Source organism: Acanthaster planci, linkage group LG17 (assembly GCF_054643075.1).
Source record: "Acanthaster planci isolate LZ-2023a linkage group LG17, COTS_SCS, whole genome shotgun sequence".
Taxonomy (NCBI): domain Eukaryota; kingdom Metazoa; phylum Echinodermata; class Asteroidea; order Valvatida; family Acanthasteridae; genus Acanthaster; species Acanthaster planci.
In genome coordinates this window covers 1,675,841-1,692,807 of record NC_141793.1, presented here as the reverse complement: position 1 = coordinate 1,692,807, position 16,967 = coordinate 1,675,841, and the positions used below count along the sequence as shown (strand labels likewise).

The window sequence follows — 16,967 nt, the reverse complement described above, 5'->3', positions numbered from 1 at the left end:
TTTTTCGTTTGCCGCCCTCTATAGAGGCAAGACGTCCAGCTCAGCTACAATACAAGTTCAGAAGTTGGTGTGATACTCCATTTTGTCACTGCATAAAAAATTGAACAGAACTCATCATTTTGGGACAAATTTCCTCGAAAATTAAAACTTGGGGGGGGGCACTGCTGTTTAAGATAAACACCGACATGAGTCGACACTTTTCAATGGATGTGACTAACCACAAACAGCTAACAAGATGGACAAACACACAGCAAACTGTCAGTTGATATTAAGACAAAAATATATCTTCACTTTATTGATGATTTAATAAATACAAACATGGTTAACATGTTAGTAAGATAAAAGACAACCTTAGTAATCTTAATCAAAGTTGTCAAAATCTGACATGAAACATGTACCTAGCATTTCAATGTTCTTTACTAAAACGACAACTTGGACAAATACATATATTCCGATAGTTAATTGTGTTGATAACGAGAGACCTTAATTAAAATACAATGCTATTAGACTCAACTGTTTAATTCAACAATACCCCTTACTTTAAAAAGGCTTAGCACCATTAACACTTGTACAAAATTTAGACGATTAGTTGGATTTTAATGTCCTCTTGTCAACTGTTTTTGTTCAAGCACACCAACTAGTTCACACGAAGTGAAGCCTACTACATCAACAGAAAGTTAAGTCTGGTACGTCAGAATATGAAACATCACTTTTTAGTACAAATAATAAATGAATGTAACACTAAAAAAATTAATCTTTACCAATCTGCTCTCCGAATAAATTCTGTTTTTAAGTTCATTTTTCTTTTGGGAGCAAATGACAAAGATGATCTGATTGTTAATTAGCATATTTACAATTTGTGCAAAATGGTCGAGGCATCTACGTACAAATACATGTATGAGCATCTTGGACCAGTGACTGGCAAAAACGGGGCGGAGCAAAGATAAATGCCCCACCCCTCCCCAATGAAAGTCAAAGGAAATGCTAGTAACAATCTGAATGTCACTGGATGTTGTGTAAGACAGCATCATTATTTTGCATGGTTGCTAGGTAATGTTGCCAGGCAACAGATCCAGGCCAGTCAAAGTCTGGACAATACTGACCAACAGCAGTGTGGTATCACTCAAACTTAAAAAACCCAAAAAAACAACCAAACCAGTTCAAAACGTATGTTGCTACATCACTCACAAAAGGAGTTAAGAGCCAACTCCTAATTGTGCAGTACAACATATCCACTCTGTTCGTTGATGGCACAAACAGATTGAAGTAACTCCGAAAGTTGTCACCCAGTTTGATGGTGCTTTATCTCATCCTTGGAGGTTTTTCTGATGCTTGTTTGAAGATTTCATCATACGGTGTAGTCTGGTAACTTGGGCGGAATGCTCCTTGTTTGGATCCTCCAAGCTGCCAGCAGAGCAGCCAAGATGGTGAATGCCGATGTCAGACCGTAGCGGTAGGCGTGCAAGTAGAGGTGTCCCTCCACCGAGGCGAGGCAGAGAAGGGCCGTGATATTCTTAGAGGTCCTCCAAGACGTGCGATAGACCAGGAGGTAACATTGGAAGAGGCCCAGAAGGCTGGATACCAGGAAGAAACCAACTGATGTGGACGTAAAATGGATATCATCCTACGAGGGAAAATAAACAATTTCGAATTAAAGTCAATTTGTGGTTTTCTCTTGTGGGGAAGCCAATAAGATTTGGTTTTGTAACTTACATCTATTATCATGGGTCCTGCGCGGAGAATTCTTCCAATTCGTATGAGGTTCAGCAAACAGCAGAGAAGACACAGAGACAAGGCCAGTTTGTCCACCCAGTTCAAGGGGACAAACTGCTCGCGATTGGCTGCAAAACAACAAGAATAACCAAGATGAGTTTTATTCCTGTTTGCTGTTTTGGTTCACGAGTGATCAATGCGATGACCCCAAAGTGGTTCAAGTGGCATGGGATGTACCAGCAGGAGGTCGATACGCGCGGGCCGCGACGCCGTTCCTCTCCTGCGCTGAGCTATCGCCAGGTATCGGGCCCAACTCTTCGATGGTGATGCGGTGAGGAGGCCGGAGTTTCACCTCCTGTGACATGTTGGTCAGGTTGATCTTGGTTTGCAAGGTCCTGGTGTTGTTGAAACGTTGCTTCGTCTTTTTAATCACAGTGTCTGGATTTGCGACAAAAAAAGTACGAAAATAATGGAACAATGATTGTTCAAATATTACTCTGTCTCTTCATAATGGAGGTTGCAAAAAAGGTGCTTCAAGTCCTGGAGTTTGAACATGATGCCCTTTCAAAACCAAGGCAAGGCATTCTAATCAATAATTGTCTGGAATTATAATCTGACTTGAAACTTTAATAAAGGAGGTGTGAATCTCTTCAAACATGTAACCAGGGTGCAGGATGGCTCTTTGTATAGCAATTTCTTTTGTCAAAAAGATTTATTGATGTGTTGTTCACGAGGCATATTGGGTCTGCATTTACCAAATTCAATGAGAGCGTATGGCCGCCTGCAGTTTTCAACTCGCTTGCCGTCGTACGTCGAGATGAAGGCTCGCTGGATCTCGTCCAGGAAACAGAACGCCAAGACGGTTGGGTAGTTCTCCTCACACATCATGATGAAGCAGACGCCAAGGGATGAAATAAGGCTAAACAAGGATAGATGAGTGTTTCTTGAAGTAAGTACAGTTACTTGGGAAAAGATGAAGAAAAGAGAACGTGAAAATTTCAAAGGATGGGAAAGTTGGAAACCGTGAGGATGCTTGACAAAACTTTAGACGTACTTACTGTAACCAGTGGCTGCCCGTGAATAAGGAGCATCTGTCAGGGAAACGAGATGCTTTCTTTGAAATAAGCTTGGCATACTTTTTGCTGGTTAGGATGGCCTCGCTTGGCTCATGGTCTGTGGTTGCTGAAAGTGGGAGACCGTCCCTCAGACGCGTTATCATGGCAAACTGAACCATGGCTGAGCTGATCAGTTGGCAGTCAGGGGGGAGGGGTTAAGAGCAGCAAGGTGTGGCTTGTTGCTTCACCCCTTGTCAGCTGGAATTAAGTTGGCTTTCTTGGCATGGTGATCGCGCCTTTAAAGGAAAAAAAAGATTAATGTAAACTGACATGAAAGGACAAATCCTTGTGGAAAAGAAATTATCACTCTAGTATGCCAGTGGCCCATCAGCCTCTTAAGTTATAGTAGTAGGCCTACAGTACATCATGACGAATATGACCAAGCACTGAACCAGCATACGGTACCCCCAGAACTTTGGGGTTCGACGTCTGCCGTGTGGGAGCAGGGCGGACGTCGGACCCCCAGTTCTGGGGTAAGCGGGGCGGAAACAGCACTACAGTGTCTAATTTAATCATGTAACTGGGAGTGGGAATGTTAAAAAAAAACAAGAAAAAAAAAGGCCCAAACCAATTCAAAATAAAACAAGAGCGCCCTCTCATGCCTCTTGTGATAAGCATGGAAGTTTGACATGCAAATCCAGTACTCAGTACCGACAGTAGTGCTAAGCCCATGGCTATAATATAAAAAGGAACCACAGCCTAAGGCTATTGATGAAAAAGAAAAAAAAAACTAAACCAAGCTTCAGTCACCTTAAAATTATCATTCACAGTGCAGTGGCAGTGGTGAGCATATGTTTAATTACCAAACAAACTTCATCGTGTGATAAGACTGTAATTGTACACGTAAACTCCGTGAAAATAGGCCTGCTAAACCGTACCGCTAAACCGTATGGATCTTTTGCGTTGAATGGACACGTCACGAAGCAAGCTCAAAGATCACACGTTGGAACGGTCGTGCTGTGCTATTTGACGTGCGAAAATAGCAGTCTGGTCCCCTCTCTCCCCATGTCATGATAAACAAACCTGGCGCTGACTGAGAGAGAACCAGCCGAAAAGGCCCAACTGAGAATTCCGTCCCATATTAGAGTACGGAAATCGCGCGCAGGCGGCTGGTGCGATGGTAGGCCCAGTGGGAGAATTCTGAATTCTGCATTTTATAAACTTCATGGTGGTGGTGTACATTTCATTGCGGTAACAAGAAGCATGATATTGAAAAAAACGAATTTCCAGTGATACAGGTGAAAACTGACTCATGTTTATGTGCTGTATTATTTTCAATATTCTATCTTTGTAGTTATTTCGTTTCCCTGCCGCGCCTTGTCATGGTCATCGTCGTATTTGGGGAATCCCCGCTTTTGTTGCGATTTAAGTTGGCAAAACACCCCCTCCCTATTGTTTCTAGAGAGGATAGGGTTACGATTACCTGGCAACGATTCCTTGCCACTCATCACCGCCAACTTACGTCTGGGCAATGACCCACAAATGATGAAAAGAATTCCACATTTTGATGCCGCGTGCCTATATCCCTGTTTACTCGTGAAGCTTTTCAGTGTGGGATGACTGAGAGGCCCAGATTAACTTGGTCGAGAATAGCATGACCCTCTGTAATGTTTCCTTTTTTATGAGTGATGTAAACTTTGTTAATAAGTATACATATTTGAATAACAAAGGCAGGTAAAGGTTGAAACACAGTGAACTGATCAATGCATTCAACGATGAGTGTTTTCACTGTAAATTTATATCATAGTTTTATCCTTCCTTCTCTTTTCCCCTTAAAACCCCAGAATAAGTGATTACCTTTTTTCCAGGTGAAGTTTCACACCCGGGTAATTCCAGAAATTAGGGGTCCAGAAATTGAGTGTGACATTTTTGGGTCCCCGTTACATCTGGCCTTTGTTAAATATCACCGGAGTTGATTTCAAACTATTACTATTTGTTTGGCAGGTAATTTGCATTAATTCGTCACTCTTGGAAATTAGAAAATGTGTTCTGAACTTACAAAATCATATGTCAGATGTGACAGGGACATAAAAAAAATGGCCCCCTAATTTCTGGAATTACCCACCTACCAGTAGTTGAAATTTGCCGTTCTGTGAAGGAATAATTCATACCGGAGGCAATGTTGGGTGATATTTAGTGGCTTCTAAAATTGTTGACTGACACTAAGTCAAAGTTAACCCCCAAAAAAACTGCACACATCAGAAATAGCTTGATGTATTCAAAATTGTCAGAGGAAAAATCTTAAGCATAATTATCTACTTAAGCTTACATCTGTGTGCATGTTTTGTTTCGTAACAAAATTAACAATAATAATGGAAATAAGCTATTTCTAGTTTTTTTTATGTAGTTCTTTTTATTTTGTTTGAGTTAATTCAGTTGTTTGTGTGTGATCATTTGTAATCTGTATGGGTGTTGTCAAATAAAAACAAACAAACAAACAAACAAATAGAGTTTGAAAGCCCAAATTGCTACGCTTAGTGTTGATAAAGTTGCATTTTCTTCTGGCTTTCATTCATAACCATGTGCCCTGGGGGGTTGGTAGCATAAGCTCCACCCATCAAAAGGATGGGATGAATCAAGAAGCTGGTCACGTCATGAAGCTTGGCTAAGCGTTGAAAAAGAAATATAACTTTGATATCAGAATATACGTGTACAAGAGATGCTGGTATGATGTTTGATTCTCACAGAGATAATGATTTTCTGCCACAAAGTTGGTAAATAATTGAAAGGTCCGTCATTTTTTCCGAAATCCAATTTCAGGTCACATGTACGAACATGAAACTGGGTGTAAATTGCCAGTAAACATTTGTTTTGATGCAGATTATCGATGCAATAGAATCAGAAACAAAATTGGTAAGTGTTGAGGGAAAATAGAGGCTTTGCGCGGTAGCCATTTTGCAGGGCAGTTCTTTTGTTCCACAGGGAAGCCTCCTTTGTGCATACCCTGTGGAACAAACGCAGTTCCTAACAGAACTGAGGCATTGTCCCTTTGAACTTACAAACTTTAGGCTTTGGTATAAAAAAAAAATGATGTTGTTTGTGGTATTGCTATTTAACTGTAGGTATGAGCCGTTTCATTCATGGTTTGTACAAAATGAATGAAATTGTAGTTTTTTCATGTGTCTGCAGATCACATGTAGTTTAAGGAGACTTGACCAGGATTTTGTATCAACAGACACAATGGATTTGTATCAGGCAGCTGATGATGAAATGGAGACAGACGGGTCAACCGATCCGGATCAGACTGGTTTAGTCCAGCATGATGGGAATGGATCCAGTTTGGACCAGCTGAAGAGCGAGCAGGCCCGACTGTTGCAACATCTTCACAGCTCCGACAGTTTCACATCTCTTGGAGGTAGGGATTAGGTGTTGCCCAAAACACCAAATCTTTTTCAAGTTTGTTTGCTCGTAATCCATGCATCCATCGTCAGTCGTGATATTAAGATGTAAACGTGTAGTTCAAAGTTGTTTGTGTGTTGCAACACAGGAGGGTGTTCCGTCTGATGATGTAATTTTTCATGTTTATCCTGATTAAGGAGGGACTGGCCACGTGGCAAATCCAGAACCGAATGGTGCTGTGGGAGGTGGTGCATCACCTGAAGAGCAGCAGGCCACAAGTCAGGCGGCTGCTCTCAGTGAGACCACCGTGGTCTCCCCGACAGGGCTATCGATGCCTGGGCTGCAGCCGTTCCCTCCGGCCAAGAACCAGCTGCCCAGCAGCTGGAGTGACTGCACGCTGTCGCCCGACGTGCCCTTCTGCCTGGTCATGCTCAACAAGCAGAGCTGGGAGTTCCAGAGCATCCTGGCCGAGTTCACCGCCGCCGACCTGACGGTGAAGAAGATCGAGCGGGTGGAGAACCGCGACCTCTGGGACAAGTTCCAGTTTGAGCGGTCGCGGATGCTGAAGAACCGAGCAGGTGGGCGTGGCTGTGAGGACGGGGGAAGTGGATAGGAGGAAGAGAAACGATGACGGAAATGGGAGAACAGAGAAGAAAGATGGGGTGGGAAAAGGGACCGCAAACAGGTGGATAGAAGACTCACAAAGATCTAAACAAGTGGGTGTGGCTGCATGGTTAGGGAAAGAACAGTGATTAAGATAGAAAGAGAGAAATACGAAAAAAAGATATGGTGTTAAAGAGGACCTGGGAAACTCAAAGGCAGAGGGACAAAGTAAAAAACCGAAAGCAGAGAACCAGGTTGCCACCTCACATTAAATCACAGTTCCATCTTGTATTGATAGAGGTAAATGAGGTGTACCTATTCCATGGAACGACGGCCGACAAGGAGCAGATCTGTCATGAGGGGCTGGACCAGCGACTGAGCAGGATCGGGTACTTTGGACGAGGCATCTACTTCAGGTGAGCACATTGCCGAGGTGTTGGGAAGCCGTCGTTCCCATTCATGCCATTCAATCAGCACAAAAAATTGCTCCCCAAAACAGAAAAATTTTCTGACCTACTGACCGAACCGATTGTGTCATCGGAAGCACAACTATTTTTGTGGCCAAATAAAAGACTGCATGCATGCAGAAGGCTTAAGTTAAATAACCATAATAATTGGGGATTCCGAGAAATCTTGGGCAAGTGTTGATCCGATTCGGGAAAACAAATTTATGGCATGGCCTGCCCGATCGGGCAAGCTAAAAAAAATTCAGCGTGGCCCAAGTCCGGTTGAGTGTAGGCCGGCGAACACGTACGGTAGCCTTGAACATGAATAGTACGCTTAGTCTCAGCATAATTGCTTGCATAATGCTTGCGTTATATAAAATGGTGCAACCTCAAACCTGACACACTGGATGCCTTGATGAGGGTTGCTGCGGAAGGTCCTCCAAGAAGTGTGTTTGATTTCCATCGGGCATTCAAACTGTGGTCTGGTGAAAAACCCAGAATTCTTCTTGGTACATGTATCTGAATCATTCATACATGTATGTGTATGTATTCTTCACATGTGCTTACCTTGGAAATAATTTCCAGCAAAATGTATGAAATATGAGATGTATTCCAACAAATGTTTGAAATCTGAGATGTACAGGATGTGGTTTTTACTAAATGTTAGTCGTTTACAATAATCGATCCATTTGAAAAGGAGTTCACAAAAACTGGAAGGAATCAGAGTGAATGACATGTTTTTTTGGGTTTGTCTTTATTTCCAAACAACTTTGGCCCCCAAAATACATAATGTTGGCTCATAAATTTGTAGGATGGCTATAAAAATCAAACATTTGGCGACAACTTTGGCTATTAATTGAAGTTTTCCAGCTGAAACCCTAGACAGGGAGAGAGACTGCCAGACAACCCAGGTGGTGTCCTCCACTTCCGGTGACCGTGTCACCCTGGTTGGAATCCTGCTTAGTGAAAGATACGCGCGGCATTGTTTAGTTCAGTCTTGGTCGTGATGGGGTTATCGTCAGAACGACATGTTTCAAATTTCTCCTGCCATGCTTAGACTGACGATATCATAAGTATATGTGCTTGTCCAATGGAACACTGCTCTCCCTCCCGAGACAGTGTCCAAATCGACTGGTTGTGGCTAGCAGCAGCACAGGCATCTATGGGATGTGGCTTCAGTTGCAGCCACTAGCCAAAACACCCACACAGTGGCTGCATCATGCTCCCACAGCGCCCGGGCAGAACATTTCAGCCCCTGTGACAAAGTTTATGTATTTTCTCTCTTTTCTTTTCTTTTCTTTCAGCAATGACCCCAGGAAGTGTGTGTCGTACACCCAGGGTGACAAGGGCAGTGGACAGCCCTTACTGCAGATGACCTGCACCATCTACAAATGCCGAGCCTTGATGGGAAACATGAAGGTTGGTTGCACTGGTGATTTTGTCCAGCTCAGAACAAACCAAAACAGTGTCCAACATTGTTCGAAATTGTTTCGAATTTCTCACCCCAAAAATGCACCTTTTCAAAAACAGAAAAGTAGAAAAGCCTTTTAGTGTTGATCTTCCCTGTCTGTGGAGAGATTGTGTTCTCTTGATGCCCCTTGACTTTTGGGGCTTTTTTCTCTGTTTTGCAAGGTCTATCCTAATGGACAGCACGCCAAGGATCTCAAGAGAGAACCAGAAGTGGAAAATCCTGAGCCAGGGGGCCCAAAGTACTATGATTCAGTCAAGGTAACGTGCAACTTTTTTTCTTTATGCCTTGGGGGAAATGTGTCAGACCGCCATCCAGGTTAAGTTTCAAATTGAATTTTTTTGTTGAGAGGAGTAAAGTTAGCTAGAGAATTAGTTTTCTTCGGAAAACTTCAGTGTTCAGGTGGCTTTAAAATTTTTTTAGAAAGGTTTTGCTAATTGTCAATGAAATTCTCAGAAAGTACTGCTCAGTTTAAAAGACTTTGTTTCAAGACTGCTGGGGTTGACAAATTTTTGTATTCATTCTGTAATGATGATTGAGAATCAAAACCTACAACAGTAGAGAAATAAGACTTTTAGTTTTAGGAAAGATATAAAAACCCAACGTATTTGGAACACGCCATTATATAAACATTGATTTTCTTGTAGGGTCACGTCAAGGAGTACGATGAATTCATTTTGTACAAGAGTGAGCGGGTAATGCCAGAGTATGTCATCTCCTGCTTCATGCCGATGACGTCTTCCAGCCAAGGTTCTGTGACTCTGCCTTCAGTCACCCCACTGACGAATCACGGGGGTGGAGCCAATATGGTTTTGTACGGAGGCTTGGACCAGGAGGAGGTGAACGCTGAACTTGCCGCGGGAGTGTTGAGTACACATTCCAATAAGGGACTGTCCAAAGGAACCGACGATGGGGAAATCAGTGCTGAACTTGCTGCCGGTGCACTGGGACCGCCGAAAGGGACTGTCGCAAGGCAGACAGAAAAGAAGGCGGAAGATGACGATGTCAGCTTGGAACTGAGAGCTGAGGCGTCGGAGAGGCCTCGGGCAGAAGAGGTTATGGAAGACAGCCATCCCGAGCTGGAGGGAGAAGGACGGAAGGCAGACAGCCATCTGGAGCTGAGGGAGGATGGAGATGTGTACGAGCAGCTGCATCAAAGGGAGATCCTGGATGCCATCAGAGCACGGGAGAGACGAGAGAAGGAGCAGCTGGAGAGGTTCCTGGAGTTTGAGAGGCAAAAGGGACCAAGGGATGCGGGACGGAAGGAGTGGGCCAGAGAGGAACCCCACAGCATCACCATAAACCAATTACAGGATGAGGAAGTCTCAGCAGAATTGTCAGTGGGAGGGACAGACACCACCGATGCCGAGCGCGAACAGAAGCAGCCTGCCCTGCAGAGGCCCACACAACTTTTGAAATCCAGTGAGCCGATTATCACAGTGAACCCGTTGGAAGAGGAGCCCCGGAGGTACAAGAAGGAGACCATCGCCCCCGAGTTCCTCCACACGGTCTTGGAGGTGCGGGAGCGGGTGCAGAAGGCACGGCTCAAGGAGAAAGAGATGGAGGGCAAGACGAAACAGACCCAAGGCGCCTCCACCACCTCAGAGCGCAAGACGCCACGCTGGGTCCATGAGAGAGAGGCCTCGGCCTGGACCCCGCGGGAGTATGCAGAGCAACAGAAACTGATCGGCAAGGTCAGGGAGAAAGTCCGGGCGGACCGCAAGGCCGAGGAACAGGAAAGGGAGCGACAGAGGAGGTCCGGAAAGGAGGGGAGGTCCCAGAAGACGACGGACAACTCGTTGTCACCTCAGTGGAAGGGACAGGAGGATGATGGAGTTGGAGAAGTCATGGACGTTCTCATTGTGCAGTTCATGGAAGTGACAGCGTGCGACGATATCACAGAGGCCAGGGAATTCATCCAGAAGGCAAACATGGACGTCAATACAGCCATCATCAGTTACCTCAGTGGCTGAGCAGTCCATCTGGAGCTGATTTCACAGACCTGCTAAGTACAGCAAACTGCTAAGCAAATAACTTGCATGTATTTGCTCAGCAAAGCTGGTTACTAACAAGCAAAAATGCAATGTATTGTGTATGCCACAACACTAGTTCCCTGCAGATTTTGCTTACAAGAATTGAAAGTCACCTGCTGTCAGCAACTCTGTCAAAATGGGTTACAAAATAAAACACTCTTGGGGGAAATAAATGTAGAAATGAATGACTCATTACAAATGAATTTTTTCACAAAGTGGTAAATTCCTATTGATGAAATTCAAGCTCTGTCCAGTGAAATTTCTGGTGTTAAAAATGGACAAAATAATTTATATGGCCAACACAGATGAAAGTAATTCTTTACTTGGCAAACATGACTTGCATATCAGTAAATTTTTATGAATAAAAAATGTAGTTACCATAAAACCCAAGAATGCAAAACGGAGAGGCGTGTTCATCTGTGTTTCTTGACAATGGCATCATTCCTCGTTAAAAGATGTTTTAAGACAAGGCAAATCACAGTCCTATAGCCAGCTTGGGAAAGATGTGTGAGCAGTCAAGGAGCTGTGAAGCAGAAACAGAACAGAATGGGGTTTGGGAAGGCATTATGTACAGGCCTGTTTCATGTTAATGCTGTTGTAAACTCCAGTTTGTCGAGATTAGGACGCTTTTCGTGGTGGAGGTAGCAAGTAAACTAGATAAGTTTGTGGTAGCAATATGGATATATCTCTTTCTTTGAGTATGTGGTGTTCTGAAAAGAACCGGTGGTACTCAACATTTTGGACAGTATGCTTTCTCTCACTTGGATCCAGAATTGGCATCCTCTCTACACCTCACTGCCCTCTACACACCATAGAAGCTGCCTGATCACTGAACCCTCTGCAGTCTCCTGGCGACGGACAGAGCACACTGTCCGAAACGTTGAGTACCACCAGTTCTTCTCAGAACCCCACATACTAAAAAAAGAAATACATCCACGGTGCTACCGCAAACCTATCTAGTTTACAAACTCCAGTTTATTGGGGAAGATTGTTCTAGATTTGTCACTAATACTGACCCCAACGCCTGTCTTCATCCCCCCAGCAGTGACAAGTGTTGTACTAAACTACCACTGATCTCTGTAAACGTTATTCACGTACAGGAAGATATTTACAGAAATCCGTGGGATCCAATTTTTGTATAGCAACTACCCACTGTAATTTCCATTTATGTGTAACAAAAAAGCACAAATCATTTTATTGTTGACTTAGAAGATTGATGATGTATTGTGCCATGGGTCTAGCCATTCAGCCAGTGTGCCATTGTATCAAGACACGTCTAGTGACATGCATCTCTTTACAAGTAAAAAGCATGCTGAAAATCCTAAAGGAACTTGTAGAGAGAACTTGATAACTTCCCAAGGTGCTGGTATGAACCAAACTCGTCGCTTTTCCAGGAAGCGACACCAACAATTTTACAGAAAATGTCCATTCTGCAAGATATCTGTACAGCTGTACTTTTGCATATATCTGTTTCCTGAGAGGCAGTGCTACTCAAAACAATAAGTACTTCGTGCCCCTCCAAATCCCTTGATGATTTTTGTTCATTCTGCATCTAATGTTGCCCCGCTGTTCTTTTAAAAATGTTTATGGTGATAAACAAAATCGTGTAATGCATTGTATTTTAATTTCTGCATGTTAGGACTTGCCTCCACAGTTATGTTGATATGTACGGGGCTGTTGGACTGCTCTTATTTTAAAATTCTTTAACAATGTACACTGATTGATAAATGATGACAAATTAAATGATAAATGATTGTAGTTCTGCAGTTGTATTTGTCTTGCCTGCATGCTTTTTTTTATTCCCCATAAAACTTGATTTTGTAAAATACATCGATTAACTAAAAATGCCGTCTGCATGATATAATTGGTGATTGTAAAATGGCACTGAAGACAGTTAAAAAGGAATCGACGGTGTCAACGTGCTGTCATTAAAATATCAGCAGTGCCAGCAGAGTTGGCCATTCCCCCTGTGTATGCAACAAACCGAAAAGAGTAGTGTGTGTGTATTGTGTAGCATTGCGTAAAGTTTTGGTTAAGCAAGAACTGTCATGTGTTAACCCCATGGAATGTTGTTGCTCGGTCACAAAAAGTGCCCTCTCTTGTTTAGCACATTAAGTCCACAGTTGCATCAATGTTCTGAAGTGGCACAACTTTCCAAACAACTGCCACGTATTTCCAGATGACTCATTCTGTTCCCTTGTCCTGGCTGTCTGTCTGTCTGTCGGCCTGCGTCGGCTTTCTGTACTTGCACTGCATCCAGACTCGGTACATTGTCAGCTGACGCCCGCGATTCACTTGCAGTCGGTGGTCCACAATGTTCTGCTCCTCCACCAGACCGGCTCCGGTGAAAAGAGTCCGTAACTCGTCTGATTCAGACAGGATAAAGACAAGATGATTCTGAGCTTAGTGATAGCAGCAATTCTCAGCTGAATAGGCTTTTGTAAATGCCTAACAGTGGCGCTATTAGGAAAGATAAGGCACTATTTCAAAATTCCTGTCGGGTAGGTGTCGGACAGAACGGTCTGACCGATACATTTTTTATTGGTTGGCTATCTCACGTGGCCAATTCTAACTGATAAATGCCTTTTTATTGCATTACTCCCAAGCCTATGTGGTTTCAGTGGAGCAAAACCCCCTCCGTTATTCACTCGACACAAGTCACTGTTATCGGTCGGATGGCCCCGTCCTATAGTCAACCGATAGCAATTTTGAAATGATGCCAAAGATAGCTCTTGATAAAGTTGTCAGTGACGACTGGGGGACTGAATTCCGCTGGCAACATCAAGACATTGCTAATCTTAGTTCTGCAGAAACTGCACACAGGACAGTATCGAACAGGAACATCGCTGGCTTTACAGAACGGGATCTTTGAGAAGTCTGCGCCTACATGTACTCACCTTGTGTGAAGAAATATACAAGGGTGCCGTCACCCCTGGCATAGAAGTGGTCTGACAAGCATCGCCCTGCATGTAAAGAAGTCATTAGCTTCAGCTAGGGGGTTAAACGGAACGGACGGCTGAGGATGATTTGGAGGGCATGTCTGAAATGGCAGCATAACAACCATGTTTGCACAAAACTTCCAAAGTTGTAAATTTGAGTCGAGTTTGGAGGAATGATTTTTATAAAAGCAACGCAAGAACAAATAAGAGTACTCTCGTTTATTTACAAACCTTTCTTGAAGCGTAACTGGGCCATGTCATACCGCCCGTAGTCTCTCAGCAAGACAAGCCCTCCTGGCTTGAGGTACCTGGCGAGTCTACTCACTGACTCCTGCATTCTGAAAATAGAATTTTAGAGCAAGTTTTCGATTTCTTCTTCTCCAAAACCAATCCTTCTAAATAATTTTCAAAAGGGCAATGTATCGATCAACTGACACTTAGCAGGTTCTACAAGCTTATGTAAGTTCTTATTTTGAAATGGCCTCCCTCAAGCCGGGGAACCCCCACAAGATGTCACCCCTCCAAAAGATGCAGCTCTTACTTTTCTGGGTGGATGGCAGACAGCACAAAAATGAGAATAATGATATCTAAACTTCGCTGTGGAAAGGGCATGGCAGCGCTGTCATCGGTGATGTCATAGACAAAGGCATGGCAGCGTTGTGGATTGTATTCGTGGTGTTGCTAGGAAAACAGACATAGTGTTGCTGCTGTTATTTTGGAATGTTTAAATGTTCAAAGAGATATTTTCTTTAACCCTAACCGTCCTCAATCCTTCACCTGTTGGAGGACTGAGGAGTGTTAGGGTTAAATCAGTTCTAATAACTGATAGAAACATCATTGAATTTTTTTTATTTTAATCTTCAAATTTTTTCCTCTCCAAACTGTTTCATCTTATTACTTTAAGTCTGAACACATTTTCATGAAATGATGATTTTTATAAAATCTCCCGGTAAAAGGCTTTTTTCTTAAATTTTACCTTCACAATATCGATAGCCACACTGGAGAAGTCACAGCCGTAAACAAACAAACCTGGATCACTGTCGAAGAAAGGGGAAACAAAAAAAAAAGGTTAGTTGCATTTTCCCAGAAAAATTACTGCGTTTTCCAACACATGTTAGCCAATACGAACTGATGCACATGGTCGAACTGAACTACACACAAGCACAGGGTACTCACACATTGGTCTGAAGTACCGGAAAAATTGTATTTCCGACTCCACAACCAACTTCAAGAATCCTGGTCTCTGAATCCCAACCTGGAAACTTTTCCTCAAGTAGTTGGTCTTGTGGCTTAGTCAAACCACTGCTAGGTCTCTCTTCCGCAGTGTCTTTGATGGGATTTGAGCCTCCGGCTTGGTCTCCGCGATCTTGTGCTGATGATTTCTCAGCAGTGCTGATGGAAACCCGGTCGCTGCGTGGTAAGCCTGGTAAATCTTCTTCAACATCACCCCCGTCCGGCTGACCATCAAGTGTTGCAGTGACGTTACTGGGTTCACTTGCAGGCATTAACGTTGACAGGTTTTCCTTGCTTTCCAAGTGCTCAGTTTGTTGGAAATCTGTGGGCAAATTTGGCAGGTCCAGTTCAGTTCCGGGGCCGACTCGTTCTTTCGTGGCTACTGAGCTGTCCTGCTGAGTGGGTCTTGAGGAAGGTGAAGACGTGGCAAGCTCTGGGAACTCAGTGAACAGCCAGTGGCGATCTTTGAAGAAACGATTCTGATGTTGAGAGTAGAACCCATCCCACTGACTGCCAGCCTCCCTTTCTAATTTTTCTAGAGGTGTCAAATATAGAGGCAATTGAAAAATATCATGTTGATATTGACTTTTGTTAATATTTTTGCTTACAAGTCCTAATATACAGGCATTAAGTTTTGGCTTTTGTCACAGAAAAGGACAGTTCTCTGAGAAATGTCTGTAAGCAACCATTTTGATAATATACCATTACGAGGGTTGAGGAACTTAGTTCTTTGTAACGGTTAGTCTGGTTAGAGGATATTTAGTCCATGTACCTCCAATATCTGGGCTCATATACTCGCTAGAATTGACTTCCACTTTCTTCTGCGCTTCACGCATCTGGGCTTCACTCCAAATGACATTATCCCTTAAAACAAAACAAATATAAACTGCTTGAAACATAACACGACCATATTAACATTGCAAGGGAAAACTTTGACCACACACACTTGTTAGAGACTAAATGGCTGAGCTACACAACTAGAAATGAAATGGAACTCTGATTGTAAAGAAGATCAAACAAACATGAATTAAGGAGCGCCTTGCGTATTGCACCATTGTTTTTAAGTAAAAAGAAAACAAAAGACCAACAACCACATGTGCGCTACATGCACTTTGGGACTGAATTCTGGCTTACCAGCAAATAGCTTTATATAGATAGCAACTGGTTCCCAGCCACTGCAGTAATGCTCAGACTTACCAAAGTTTGTGGTGCACTGACACGCTGTCTGAGCGTCTGCAGGGGAAGGGAACCAGTGAACCCCTTTGAATCCAAGTCATGCTGCAGTGAAAATTCAGCAGCTGGCGCAATTTAGAAATCCGATTCATGAGCACTGGATGACTACCTAATTTGTGCGCATTTCTGTTGGAAAAAACTTTGAAAATATATTCGAAGTCAATTACATGCAGGCCTATAACAATTATTATAACGTGTTGGTGTTGTGGTGCAAGGTAAGTTATATCATGGAGGAATTCCTACCCCCATGGTTATATACACTGCATACAGGGACACACAAGACCACATTAGGGCCTATACATGATGTGTGGCAAGTGTAAATTTACATGACAACTGATGACAACATCTTGACAATAAATGCTAACTTGATTCTACCTCCATGGTTGAAACTTGGTTGGGACTTATGCTATAGTTGGGGTGTAACAACGTTACTGCTTTAAGATGGATAATAGGTAACTGCTGGGAAAAATTATTTCCTTGCAATTAGATAAACAAGACTAACGACTGCGATCAGGTATGTCAGGTGGCGATAGACACTGTAATTTGATGCAACTGCAATGTCATTTGAAAAAAATGAGGACACTAACTTACGTCATAATTGACACTAAATGACAGACTTGACATGTCATGTTTGAGAATGCTGTAAGAGTGATTACGTGGAAATGGGGTCAGCGAAGATTTGAAGGCGGATCTTACCAAGCATTGTGTTGAAAGACTTTGTCGGCATCAGTGAGAAATCTGTTGCCAAACTGCGGCCTCTTGTCATTTTCTGCTGCACACGTGTGGGACATCTTCCGATCTTGGAAAATTTCACCAATTACATGTATATATATTGAAGCGCGCCC

General features: G+C 43.2%; 3 protein-coding genes across 8 annotated transcripts; 1 reads left to right on the top strand and 2 right to left on the bottom strand.

The window, feature by feature from the left end:
* Positions 1-256: 256 nt before the first annotated feature.
* Positions 257-3,844, bottom strand: LOC110975477 (vesicle-trafficking protein SEC22a-like). 2 transcript variants are annotated; one of them, XM_022228021.2, is made up of 6 exons: positions 3,707-3,844; positions 2,772-3,064; positions 2,469-2,632; positions 1,951-2,151; positions 1,714-1,841; positions 257-1,624 (listed from the first exon to the last, which is right to left on the bottom strand). In XM_022228021.2, exons 2-6 carry the CDS (start codon positions 2,945-2,947, stop codon positions 1,349-1,351), a joined length of 945 nt encoding a protein of 314 aa, XP_022083713.2. In that variant the 5' UTR covers positions 2,948-3,064; positions 3,707-3,844; the 3' UTR covers positions 257-1,348. The 2 variants fall into 2 exon arrangements, with proteins under 2 accessions (XP_022083713.2, XP_022083706.2); XM_022228014.2 differs by having other exon boundaries at positions 3,579-3,800.
* A 56-nt stretch (positions 3,845-3,900) lies between these two features.
* Positions 3,901-12,483, top strand: LOC110975438 (uncharacterized). Of its 4 annotated transcripts, none has more exons than XM_022227972.2 (7): positions 3,901-4,066; positions 6,024-6,183; positions 6,365-6,745; positions 7,069-7,186; positions 8,521-8,635; positions 8,849-8,944; positions 9,332-12,483. In XM_022227972.2, the coding sequence occupies exons 2-7, from the start codon at positions 6,039-6,041 to the stop codon at positions 10,655-10,657; spliced, it is 2,181 nt and encodes a 726-aa protein (XP_022083664.2). In that variant the 5' UTR covers positions 3,901-4,066; positions 6,024-6,038; the 3' UTR covers positions 10,658-12,483. The 4 variants fall into 4 exon arrangements, with proteins under 4 accessions (XP_022083664.2, XP_022083656.2, XP_022083648.2 ...); XM_022227964.2 differs by having other exon boundaries at positions 6,004-6,183; XM_022227956.2 differs by having other exon boundaries at positions 5,958-6,183.
* A 1-nt stretch (position 12,484) lies between these two features.
* LOC110975460 (tRNA N(3)-cytidine methyltransferase METTL2-like) lies at positions 12,485-16,957 on the bottom strand. Of its 2 annotated transcripts, XM_022227993.2 has the most exons (9): positions 16,819-16,941; positions 16,087-16,248; positions 15,662-15,753; positions 14,833-15,424; positions 14,633-14,693; positions 14,198-14,337; positions 13,888-13,994; positions 13,615-13,680; positions 12,485-13,083 (listed from the first exon to the last, which is right to left on the bottom strand). In XM_022227993.2, the coding sequence occupies exons 2-9, from the start codon at positions 16,212-16,214 to the stop codon at positions 12,902-12,904; spliced, it is 1,368 nt and encodes a 455-aa protein (XP_022083685.2). In that variant the 5' UTR covers positions 16,215-16,248; positions 16,819-16,941; the 3' UTR covers positions 12,485-12,901. The 2 variants fall into 2 exon arrangements, with proteins under 2 accessions (XP_022083685.2, XP_022083694.2); XM_022228002.2 differs by lacking the exon at positions 16,087-16,248 and having other exon boundaries at positions 16,819-16,957.
* Between the last annotated feature and the right edge of the window lie 10 nt (positions 16,958-16,967).

Excerpts from the sequence above, each read along its gene's own strand:
- LOC110975438 (XM_022227946.2), top strand. The coding sequence starts at position 5,946 with ATGTGTCTGCAGATCACATGTAGTTTAAGGAGACTTGACCAGGATTTT. Across the intron at positions 6,184-6,364 it reads CAGTTTCACATCTCTTGGAG|GAGGGACTGGCCACGTGGCA; the intron begins GTAGGGATTAGG and ends ATCCTGATTAAG. Across the intron at positions 7,187-8,520 it reads GGACGAGGCATCTACTTCAG|CAATGACCCCAGGAAGTGTG; the intron begins GTGAGCACATTG and ends CTTTTCTTTCAG.
- LOC110975477 (XM_022228021.2), bottom strand. The coding sequence starts at position 2,947 with ATGGTTCAGTTTGCCATGATAACGCGTCTGAGGGACGGTCTCCCACTT. Across the intron at positions 2,633-2,771 it reads ACGGGCAGCCACTGGTTACA|CCTTATTTCATCCCTTGGCG; the intron begins GTAAGTACGTCT and ends ATCCTTGTTTAG. Across the intron at positions 2,152-2,468 it reads ATACGCTCTCATTGAATTTG|ACACTGTGATTAAAAAGACG; the intron begins GTAAATGCAGAC and ends TCGCAAATCCAG.
- LOC110975460 (XM_022227993.2), bottom strand. The coding sequence starts at position 16,214 with ATGAATCGGATTTCTAAATTGCGCCAGCTGCTGAATTTTCACTGCAGC. Across the intron at positions 13,995-14,197 it reads TCTGCCATCCACCCAGAAAA|AATGCAGGAGTCAGTGAGTA; the intron begins GTAAGAGCTGCA and ends TTCTATTTTCAG. Across the intron at positions 13,084-13,614 it reads TGTATATTTCTTCACACAAG|ACGAGTTACGGACTCTTTTC; the intron begins GTGAGTACATGT and ends TGTCTGAATCAG.